Source organism: Saccostrea cucullata, unplaced genomic scaffold (genome assembly GCF_032062105.1).
Source record: "Saccostrea cucullata isolate Sc308-1 unplaced genomic scaffold, CSIRO_AGI_Scuc_v1 ctg7528, whole genome shotgun sequence".
Taxonomy (NCBI): Eukaryota; Metazoa; Mollusca; class Bivalvia; order Ostreida; family Ostreidae; genus Saccostrea; species Saccostrea cuccullata.
In genome coordinates, this window is record NW_026927803.1 from 18,505 (window position 1) to 31,023 (window position 12,519).

The 12,519-nt window shown below is 36.0% G+C and overlaps 1 protein-coding gene across 1 annotated transcript; it reads right to left on the reverse strand.

Moving 5' to 3' along the window:
- Positions 1-1,091: 1,091 nt before the first annotated feature.
- Positions 1,092-6,834, reverse strand: LOC134275527 (uncharacterized). The gene is made up of 3 exons (XM_062757809.1): positions 6,810-6,834; positions 1,923-5,737; positions 1,092-1,820 (listed from the first exon to the last, which is right to left on the reverse strand). Exons 1-3 carry the CDS (start codon positions 6,832-6,834, stop codon positions 1,092-1,094), a joined length of 4,569 nt encoding a protein of 1,522 aa, XP_062613793.1.
- Positions 6,835-12,519: the final 5,685 nt, after the last annotated feature.

Genomic DNA, 12,519 nt, shown 5'->3' on the forward strand with positions numbered 1-12,519 from the left:
GATATCCTTGGATATCCTGGGACTGAATTCCTGGGATTGGAATCCCACTTCTGACACCAATTTTGTCGCAGGGTGGCTGGCGGCTTCCCAAAATCACTCAATACAGTTTTGTTATATATAGTTTTATTTACAATATGTACAAACACACGCGTTTCTACATGGCCCAATGGCTTCCTGCTGGATGGCATAAAAGGATAACTGGCCTAAATAAATGGGGCCTATAAAATAAAACAAAGTTAGATACAGACATAATATAATTATACATATAATTGCTCATACTTGTACATTTTGCTGTACATTTACTTAGGTGCATTTTACTGCATTACACATAACATAGTTGCATTTTACTGCACTGAACTTATACTTCACTTCAAATCACTTCATACTACTTTACTTCATAGAACATTTACGTTCACACATAAACTAAGTGTATTACTTGTAGACAACCACTTTAAGACGAATACTATACTCCATACTTTATACATACAACACCACGTCTACATTAAACATATACTCATACACTTATACTTTTACTTATAACACATATACTTTACATGAGCAAATACTACTTTGAATCTAACTTACAAATGAAATTATAGAACAAAGTTCTGTGGCCATTTCAGGAATTAAAAAACCGTCAATAAATCATACAGCTTACAATAATAAATAAAATACACTTACCCAGAATAGGTGGACCTCTGGTCATGAAATATTAAAACATATATAACAAAAACAGGGGAAAACTTGAGCTGTCTTAAAACTCGACTGCTCTCTTCAGTTGCTACGCCCAATCTGATTTCACGGGATTTAAATCGCCAGGTAAAACCTGCTAAACAAGCTTAAAAGTATGGTAAACATTTTGGGCTTAAATTATTAGTTAAATAGTATTCAGATAAAAACATATGGAAATCAAATACGGACATCAATTGTGACATTACCTTCCCCCTTTAAAGAAAAATTACATACATGTAATTTTTTTTTCAAACACAATTTATGTACAAGTTTTTTTTATTACTTTTTGAAACATAAGATAAAACAAGATAAAATTCTTCTTTCATCAACTTTATTTACATACAGTTACTGACGGATTCTTACTGTCTGCTTAAATAATCCGCTCCTACATTGTCCTTCCCTCTGATAGCCCTGATGCGGAATCGGTACGGCTGAAGTGACAATGCCCATCTCATTAGTCTGGAGTTCACCAACTTCGTCTTATTTAAATATACCAGCGGATGGTGATCTGTCTCTAAAATAAACTCTTTGCCATAGAGATACCTGTGAAACTTTTGCACTGACCAAATGATACCCAAACATTCCTTTTCTGTCGTTGAGTAGTGTTCTTCACTTGGTTTTAGTTTGCGGCTGGCATAGGCAACAGGGAGTTTGAATTCACCTTCTTCCTGTAAAAGCACTGCTCCAATACCCCTGTCGGATGCGTCAGTCGGTACAATGAAAACTTTGGAAAGATCTGGTAATTTCAAAATCGGAGATTGAATAATAGATGCTTTTAGATTTTGAAATGCTAATTCCTGAGCTTCTGTCCACTGAATTTTACTAGGAGCGAACTTTCTTGTGAGGTCTGTTAATGGAAGAGCTATATGGGCAAAATTCGGGATAAACTTTCTGTAAAAATTTACCAGTCCTAGAAAAGATCGCAGTTGTTTTTTCGTCGTAGGATGGTTCGCCTGTTGTATAGCCGACACTTTATCTGGATGAGGATGTACTTTGTCATCGCCTATGATATGGCCCAAACACTCCAGTTTCCGATAAGCCAAAGAACATTTCATTGGTCTGGCGGTGAGATTCGCTGAACGGAGACGCTATAAAACCTGAGAAAGCACAGAGATATGTTGATCAAAAGTGTGAGTAAATATCAAGATATCATCTATGAAATTATCAACATTAGAAACGTTGTTGAGCACCTCGCGCATGAGACGACAAAAAGTAGCCGGAGCTGTGACCAGCCCGAACGGCATTTTGGTGAACTGGAAAAGACCTTGGGGAGTCTGAAAAGCTGTCATTGGACGGGCAGAATCAGACAACGGCACTTGCCAGTACCCCTTTGACAAATCTAACCGTGAGAAGTATTTATGACCTGATAATTTCGCAAACATTGCGTCAACATCAGGCATAGGCTCCGCATCAAACACAGTAATGCGATTCAGAGCTCTAAAATCGACGCAAAACCGATATGTGTTGTCCTTCTTTGCAACAAGGACTATTGGGGATGAATATGGGCTTTCCGAATATTCTATTACCCCGATTTCTAACATTTTACATACCTCATCTTTCACCGTTTCCATCATAGCAAAAGGGATTTGTCTCGGACTTACTCTGACAGGTTTATCCGTTGTTGTCCTGATTTCATGTTCAAGCACATGTGTGTGGCCTGGTACATCTGTTAAAACATCACTATACCTGTATAAAAGATCCATAAGAGTTTGTCTCTCCTCTCTGTTGAGATCTGGATTCACATCTACATCTTTGTAGGATTCTCGAGACTGTACGTGTACGAACTCTGCTTCTTCATCATACTCACCAACTGATTCATCAAACTGAATTTGTTCTGAATCTACAACTGACATAACACATTGAACAACTGGTTCACAACGTTCTACATATCTTTTTAACATGTTTGCGTGATAGGTCTTAACTTTTCCCTTCACGTCTAACTGATAGTCTACTTTACCTATCTTTTTCACAATTTGAAAAGGGCCTTTCCATTGCATAAGGAGCTTATTACTATCAGAAGGCAACAAAACCAAAACTTTCTCACCTGGTTTCATATTTCGTACTCTAGCCTTCTTGTCAAAGTACACTTTGTGTCTTTGTGACGCCCTCTTAAGATTCTCCTGTGCCAACTCCCAAGTTGACTCCAATCGCTCGCGGAGATCTAAAATGTACTGGTAGGTAGACTTTACCTGTTGATCTGGAATTTCTTTCGTCCATAGTTCTTTCAGGATCGTCATGGGTCCTCTTACCGTACGACCATATAACAACTCAAAGGGAGCAAAGCCCAAACTTTCCTGGGGCACCTCACGATAGGCAAAAAGCACAGTGGGTAGATATTTTTCCCAGTCTCTTGGTCTATCAATACACATACGTTTAAGCATTTGCTTAAGAGTGCCGTTAAAACGTTCAACTAACCCGTTGCACATAGGGTGATACGGAGTAGTTGTTAACTGTTTCAACGAAATGAGTCTACTCACCTCTTTCATGAGCCCGGAAGTAAATTGACTTCCCATGTCTGTTAATATTTCCTCCGGAATACCTGTATAGGAGAACATCTCAAGTAAGGCCTCAGCAACCCGCTCTGTGTCTATTCCTGGAAGCGCCTTCGCTTGTGGAAATCTTGTGGCGTAATCGACTAAAGTCAAAATAAAACGATTACCTTTTTCAGTTGGAGGGTGTAGTGGACCTACAATGTCTACAGCAACTCTTTTAAAAGGAACGTCTATTAAAGGCATTCTACCTAAAGGAACTTTATTTACCGTACCCTTAGACACCGTTCTTTGACATGTATCACATGACCTACAAAATCGTTTAATTTCCGACTGCATTCCTGGCCAAAAGAACTCTGACAAAATCCTAGAAATGGTTCTACTAATCGCTAGATGACCAGACATGATTGATTCATGGGCTAATTTCATTACAATATGACGAAACTTTGATGGAACTATAAGTTGAGAATAGGTCTTACCACCGTCTTTTTCTGCTGACACATATTCCCTGTACAGAAGACCATTCTTTTCAAACCATTTGACCTTACCATCACGTGAAGTACGACCTTCCTGTGCATATCTGCGTGCTGTTTCGAGTGACGGATCTGACTGCTGTTCTCGCAATATGTCATCTGTGTTGATTTCATCTTTGACAATATCTGGCACTTTAAGTGGTTTATACTTTTTCTGTTTTTCTTTTACCTGTTGTCTTGTTTCAACCGCTGTGATAGTGTTAGGTTTCCATTCTGGATCCGGATCATGAGGTTTCCTCGCATTCTCTACTTCACCTATAATCAGATCAAAGACAGGATTTTCCATACACCAACATTCATACTCACCTGATACATATGGAGAATCAATGACAACCTTTGCCACTGGGACCACTATTCTCGTGTTGTCTGCCAAAACACACGTTTCTTGTCTACCTGTAAAGTTTTCCTCTTTTACCAAACTCTTGCGCACTACAATGTTTCGACATCCTGAATCTCTCAGTAAAGTAACTGGATGACCTTCAACGTAACCAGCTGAAAGAGGCATTGGTTTCGCTGTAGAATGACATGCTGATGTTAAAACGGTTGTATGGTCACTTACCTGACTATAAATAGACGGGTTTTGACTGTAAATCAGCGCTGCGCAGGTACTTGGATTTGTATTACTACCATTTGTTTGACCTTTCCCACATTCGTCCTTGCACACTGCTGCACTTGAGTTTTTACTTTTAAATCTGCACTGGGGTGCAATGTGACCATATTTGTTACACACAAAACATTTTCTTTCATTGTTTGGAACAAACCTTGGCTTCTGTTGCTGATGCTGACGTGCATCTTTGGGTTTTTCTGGTACCTTACTTACCTCTGGTTTGTTCACTGCCTTTGAACACAAATTGATAGCACTAGTATTTCTAGCTTCCCTAAACTGATCAGCTAACATACTCATCTGATCCACTGTCTTTGGAACATTCTGCTTCAGAAATACAGCCAATTCAAAATTGCACACATGTAACATTTGATCTCTAAGCATAAGATCGAAAAGAGCCTCAAATGAACAAGTAATTTTGGACATTTCTACCCACCGAGTCAAGTAAGAAGCAAGTCTAACAGTGAACTGATAAAATGTTTCCCCAACTTCAGGTCTACAAGAACGAAATTTCTTTTTAAAACCATCCTCTGTCATTTCGTACCTACTTAGTAAAGCTGCTTTAAGTTCATCGTAGTCACTTACTTTTGACGTGGACATAAGAGCATATACATCTAGAGCTCGTCCTTTCAATAAAGCGCTGAGGTGTGTTGACCATAAAGATTGCTCCCAATTCATGGCAGTCGCAAACCTCTCAAACCTTCTCAAATAGCTATCAATCTCTTCTTTGTTCTCGTCAAAAGGAGGAATTTTCGGTACACTAGGTTTTACCATAACATCACTAACCTTACCTTGTGCACTTTTGTTTGCTAGTTCTAATTCGTGTTCCTCTTGTAGCTGCTTCATCTTCATCTCATGATACATGCGTTCCATCTCTAGCTGATATTCTCGTTCTTCTTTTTCTCTCTGTCGAGCCGCTGCTCTCTCTTCACGCTGTAATTTCTGTTGCTCTGTAACATAATTTCTTAACTCTTCTTTTTCATAACCTAACTTTTCGCCTGCAGCGATTAAATCTTGTACTGAGTCCATTTTTACGGACATGACCTTTTTAACATAACACCTAGACCTTTCTAACACCTTTGTGTGACCACTTCTATACTGCACTTCTACATGTACTACTAATGTGTCTACTATACTTTGAATTCTACTTTCTATATACTGTGGTACTACATGTATAAGTACTACTAATGTCACTACTATACTCGGAATTTTACTTCCTACTGGATTTGAAAGTTTGAGATTGGGCGACACAACTGTTAATACTTTTGACTTATTTACCACACTACTTTTACCCTGACCAGTCTCCACGTACACTGAGGAAGTCCACCCCTCACTACTTCTAGAAACCTTCTGGACCCCAAATGACCAAGGAACATTGCCTACAATAACAATTGCAAAAGTGAGTACAATTACAAACTTCATGTACATACAGAATACAATTAGAAAACATGTATGAAATATTCACTAGATTTCAAGGCAAGTAATTCACTATTCTAACTACTTTTATAACAAAGTCTTTTGTATGAATTGTAAAATGTTTTCAGTAGTTGTTTCTTTTTCTTACAATTTGACAATAAATGTTTTATTTGAAATAAACAGTTAAGAAAGTTTCCTGTTGGATGAATTCAAGTGGTCTTGCTTTAGGACATCAGGCACATCATGTCGGTGACATGTAGATTTCCTCTGCGAGGTTCCATAACTGAAGACACCACTTGTATTTGAAATCTGTTTCCAGGTTGACTGTGTATCCTGACTTGTCCTGTGTTAACGTCGATATCCTTGGATATCCTGGGACTGAATTCCTGGGATTGGTATCCCACTTCTGACACCAATTTTGTCGCAGGGTGGCTGGCGGCTTCCCAAAATCACTCAATACAGTTTTGTTATATATAGTTTTATTTACAATATGTACAAACACACGCGTTTCTACATGGCCCAATGGCTTCCTGCTGGATGGCATAAAAGGATAACTGGCCTAAATAAATGGGGCCTATAAAATAAAACAAAGTTAGATACAGACATAATATAATTATACATATAATTGCTCATACTTGTACATTTTGCTGTACATTACTTAGGTGCATTTTACTGCATTACACATTACATAGTTGCATTTTACTGCACTGAACTTATACTTCACTTCAAATCACTTCATACTACTTTACTTTATAGAACATTATACGTTCACACATAAACTAAGTGTATTACTTGTAGACAACCACTTTAAGACGAATACTATACTCCATACTTTATACATACAACACTACGTCTACATTAAACATATACTCATACACTTATACTTTTACTTATAACACATATACTTTACATGAGCAAATACTACTTTGAATCTAACTTACGAATGAAATTATAGAACAAAGTTCTGTGGCCATTTCAGGAATAAAAACCGTCAATAAATCATACAGCTTACAATAATAAATAAAATACACTTACCCAGAATAGGTGGACCTCTGGTCATGAAATATTAATAAAATATATAACTAAACAGGGGAAAACTTGAGCTGTCTTAGAACTCTACTGCTCTCTTCAGTTGCTACGCCCAATCTGATTTCACGGGATTTTAAATCGCCAGGTAAAACCTGCTGAACAAGCTTAAAAGTATGGTAAACATATTGGGCTTAAATTATTAGTTAAATAGTTATCAGATAAAAACATATGGAATTCAAATACGGACATCAATTTTCACCACGCTATCTTCAGTAGGAAATGATATTTTATAGATAAATTCATAAAAGTTCCTGTAGAGTCATGTTCATCTCTAAGTGAAGATCAAGGTTTCTGAAAAACATAACTCTATGCATAATAATTTTGCGCAAACTATTGCGAATTAACATAAACAATTCGCGTCAGTTGCAAGTTATATCGCGAAATTGTTGAGTTTGTTACGCGTTATAACGGGAAATTTTCGCGTTTATTCGCGGAGTTTTGCGGTTTTTCGCTAAGTTACGCGTTAAAACGCGAAAACTTCGCGTTAAATCGCAAAAGTTTTCCGTTGTAACGCAAAAGGTACGTGTTTGTTTTCGAAAGTTTCGCGTCCTTACGCGAAAAATTTTTTTTCAACTTATGAAAAATGAGCCTTATTCGCTTTAGTACGTTAAAGATGCTTTCAGTTAAGTTTTAAAACAAATTTTCTGTCCCCCCCTCCCCCCTTAAAAAAAAAGAGACTACCAGACTACGTGCCTGATCTAAAAGTTGTTTTCAGATGGGTTTTCAAACTATTTTTCTGAAGCCCTCCCTTAGAAAAAAAACACAGACTACCAGACTATGTTCCCGCTCTAAAGGTTTTAGATGTCCAGTTGAGGGAAATAAGTATTCGTTTTTAGTGATTTAAGGATGAAAAATATGTTTCCCTAACGCAATAGGTATGTAATATCAGTAATAAATGGAAACAATTCATTGCTTGGGAAAACAGTCTATTGGTAGTCGACCCATTTTTTGAAAAATTGTCATGTTTTACCATAATGTTTTAATTTTAAATCAACGAATCTCGTCCAAACCGTACATGTATCACAATGTAATCCAGAAACATGACGTTATTTTTCTTGCGCATTAAAACATTCTGTTATTATGCTTTGTTTTATGGATTAATATTATATATTTGATTTCTAAAGTTTTATTTTGCTATATTTTGCTAGTTATAAGGAGGTATATAATAAATTTATCATTATAACAGTAACTTGATCCGAAGAGCCATATCACGTCGAGTTGACAGGCGCGGATCATCAGATCAAACTCGACGCTTCGCGTCTCGTTAGATCTGATGATCCGTGCCTGTCACTCGACGTAATACGACCCTTCGGATCAAGTTACTGTTATAATATTTGTATATATATATATATAGGTGACAGTTTGGCTTATCACAATGGAGTGAAATTTAGTACCAAGGACCAGGACAATGACTTGAGTACACGCAACTGTGCTATGCAATTTTACGGAGGCTGGTGGTACAAAGACAGCCACTCGACAAACCTGAACGGACTGTATGCACAGTCTGCCTTGTCTGACTGGAAATACCCGATATGGAATCACTGGAAAAGATCATTGGAAGCATTAAAACAGACTCAGATGATGATCAGACGGAAGAACTAGAGAGTTAATGTATCATCAATCCTGATATATTTTTAATGAAGTTGAGAGTCAAGTTTTGTTACAAAAAAGAGTTTAAGCATCTCTGTATGATTTCCTTCTTACTCAAAAATAAATCTAATTTTAAACAAGGTAATTGAGAACCTACATCTAAATTTCAGAGAAAATCAGGTAAAAAGAGTTAAGGCCTTTAAAATGCAATTGAATTCTATCTTGTAATTTTTATTTAGATAGTTACATACACATGTACCATAGTTAAATACTTACATATAATATCTTTGAATTCTTAATTGTGATATTATAGACTTAAACATTGGCTTATTTAATCGTGTTTTTTTTCTCGACTTTGACATATTCACCTTCTTCCCTGGAACTTATGCACCAAATCTAACAATTTTTGGCATAACGGTATTGTTTTTATGAATTGTAACCCTGAATACTGTTTGTTATATCAATTTTTCATCTATAAGTGACCGAAAAAATGTAAATTGAATGTTCCTTGATATTATGATGTTAAAAATTTTGTGATCATGCAAACTGCTTTAATTATAGGAATTGTAAACATTACATATAGTAAAAAAAAATTCAGTTGAAATTGTGTCCATGCCCCTTAACAAATCTATCCTATTGATAAGACCTCTTGAACTCCATAAGGAGCCTTTTGAGGTGGGACCCAATCCACCAAAAATCAATATTTAAAACTCTCCTTTACTCCTTTTGTATGAAGTAATCAAACTGTTGGCATGATTGTAAAAAAAAACACTGAGTCCTCTACCAAAGTTTTGAGTTTCAAGGTCCAAGGGACAGAGGGTCTGGTACTATAGGACCGGGCTGTTAATCGTATAGTGGAAATGCATTATTTTTTTTTGAAAACCTTCTTTTCTGTCCCATTGAATAAATCAATCTATCCAAAAACATAGCTACAATGATCAAGGATGCCTCTTCTAAAATTTTGAATTTTGTGGACCCATGAAGAGGAATTTAGCAGGGGGGGGGGGGGGGGGCTCTATTGATTATTTAGTGAAAGTGCATTATTTCGTCAAACATCGTCTTTTCTCCTGCTTTCTATTATAAAGACTAACGAATTTTTAGTTATGTTGAGTATGGTTTTCTTCCGAGATTGTGAAATCCTTGGCCTCAGGCTCAGATACTCTGGTGTCATATTGGGGCATTATTTATTATACAGCAAGAATTCATCAAATCTTTGAAATATTCTTCTCAGCTCCTTGTTAGTATGTAACGAACATTCAATTGAATAATCATGTCTGTTTTTTTTCCATTGGGGGATGGGGGGGTTTTCAACTTCATATCAAATTGATCTTCAATTAAGTGCATAGTTCTGATAGTTCGAAACAATAAAAACTATTGTTTTGTTAATAGTCTGCAGGGTGATAGTGATAAATGGGGGCAAGAGGAATTTATTTTATATGCTGTCACTGAGATCTAGACTCATTATTTCGTTGATCCTCATCATCCTTTTTTTCTTGTTTTGGGATAATAAAGCTTTATCCAACAGTTTAATTTAAACTTCTATAGATCATCTAAATTGTATTATACTAAGGCAACTGAGAAGGCCCTTGGACCTCTTGTTTACAAATTAATGTAAATATAAGGAATCACGTTCACGTTTGTAAATAGGAAAGTTTGTTGGGAATGCCAGGATTAATAACGACAGATGGAAGCAAAAGGATATTTATGTATACTGGACTTTTTTTCCAAAAGACAAAATCTCAGCGTTTCCAAATATCGTTTATTCCCTGGCATACCAAAGCAGACGAGAGTGATTCATTAAATGTTGTAAAAATAAGAATTTGTAATCAGACATTTTTATATTACCACATTAATGTAGTACAGACAAGAGTTATAATTAGTCAATGCTTCAATACTACATTAATGTTGTACAAAATAGACTTGAATTGTGTCAGTTTTTAAAACAATGTTGTAAAAATTGTATTATGTAATTTTCAGCACATCTGAGCTGAATTCTCAAGTGAGCATTTCTGATCACCTGTTGTCCGTCGTCAGTCCGTCCGTCTATAAACTTTTCGCATTTTCAACTGCTTCTCAAGAATTTCTGGGCCAATTTTAATCAAATCTACTAAAATGTATTTTCTGGGTAAAGGGGGGTTTGAATTGTTTAAAGAAGGTCAGTGACCTTACAATGGGAGATTACAGGAAACCTATGCAAAATATTCGTTGATGGCGTAGATTCTAAAGTTTTCAAAACATGACCCTGAAGCCACAATTTGGAATCAAAGCATTACATAGAAATATATAGAAAAAATCTTTAAAAACTTTCTTCTAAAGAACCACTGGGTCAAAAAAGATGAAACTTTTCTGGAAGCATCCTTGGCTAGTGTAGATGCTAAATTGTTCAAATCATAACCCCCGGGGGTAGGATAATGTCACAACAGGGAATCAAAGTTTACAATTCATATGTAGGAAAAAATCTTTTAATTTCTTTCTAAAGAACCACTGGGCAGGAAAAGCTGAAAAATATGTAGAAGCATCCTAGGATAGGGTAGATTCTAAATTGTCCAAATCTTAACCAGTGTGGATAGTAGAGGCCCAATTGAGAATCCAAGTTTTACATTTCAATATATAGGGGGAAATGTTTTTATATCTTTTCCTGAAGTATCACTAGGCCAAAATAGTAAAACATATGAACCCTGGGGGTCATAATTGGAAATCAAAGTTTTACATTGAAATATATCCAAAAAAAAAATCTTCCACTCAAGGTACATTGGGCCAGAAAAGATTAAACTTATTTGGAAGCACTCTGGGGAAGTGTAAATTCTAAATTATTCAAATTATGACCCCAGGGGTGGGTGGGACCACAATATTTGAATCTTAAATTTTACATTGAAATATATAGGAAAATATTTCATAAGAACCAATAAGCCAGAAAAACTAATATGTATGTGGTAGCATCCCGCGGTAAAGTGGATTCTAAATTGTTCAAACCATGACCATCCGGGGTGGGGGTTAGGTTGGGGCAACAATAGGTAATGGGGAAAATCTGGTAATGAACAGAAGGGCAAAAGTTACTCAGGTGAGCGTTGTAGCCCATTGGCCTCTTGTAAAGGCATTAGAGACTGCAGTGTTATAAAACATAATGTAATGTAGTTTAGATTTTGTAATCTGTAAAAGTTTTGTGTTTATTTGGGTTACGAAAATCCTAAATATTTTTTATTAATATTAGCATTTGGGGAAAACACGGGTATCTGGAAACACCAGGGGAGAAAAGATTTTTATCTAAAGTTGATTTTTGATAAACCTTAATGACCACAAGGTTTTATATCTGATAAAAACTTAGAAACAAGTTGACGTTTTGAAAAACAAGTTAGAAAAGTTCATTTTAGACATCTGGGTAATTTTGACGGAACGAAAAACAGACGCACGGAGAAACTATATCTTTAACTGTTACGTATAGCTGATTTGAATTGTGAATTTCAGCCTAAAATATCTAAGGAAATTTTTTCCTTGCCCACCGATGGCTATTTTTATGCCTGCCTGCCCAAATTTCATATAAAAAAAATAATCAACTCCCATATAAAGAATAAAAGTCATAAGAAGTGCACAATACATAATAGCATATAAAAAGTCACAAAAACATTACCTGTGACAGGTACAGGTACAAAAAATCCAACACTCCTTCAATAAATGACAATAAATCAAAAAACATTTTTATACATAAAACATTACAAAACTATCAAACAGTTGTATCTAAAAAATGTAATTATTAGTTATATTATTATGCAACAAAATCTTGGCCATTGAAAGGACTAGATATACAGTATGATCTAAACAAAGCAGTGATATGGGGTGTTCATCTGCCACCGTAACAAGGTAGGCTACCGGTATATCAGTTCTCTAACACAAGTCCTGTCATACATGTACATATAGGCCCTATAGGCTGCCTTGTATATTTTTTCCTTATTTAAAAAAATCTTACTGTGTACTTGTAGGCATCTGTGTTTCGTTCCAACAAATAAAGTGAAGCATGTGAAAATACAGGGGTAGATCTAAAAAATGTCAGAGCTGATGTAAAAATTTT

What these genes read in the sequence shown, in the direction of transcription:
- LOC134275527 (XM_062757809.1), bottom strand. Translation starts at nt 6,834, where the DNA reads ATGACCAGAGGTCCACCTATTCTGG. An exon ending in CAGAGGTCCACCTATTCTGG is followed by an intron (nt 5,738 to 6,809) that starts GTAAGTGTATTT and finishes TTGTTATTGTAG; the next exon opens with GCAATGTTCCTTGGTCATTT. An exon ending in TTTGTCGTCTCATGCGCGAG is followed by an intron (nt 1,821 to 1,922) that starts GTGCTCAACAAC and finishes CAGGTTTTATAG; the next exon opens with CGTCTCCGTTCAGCGAATCT.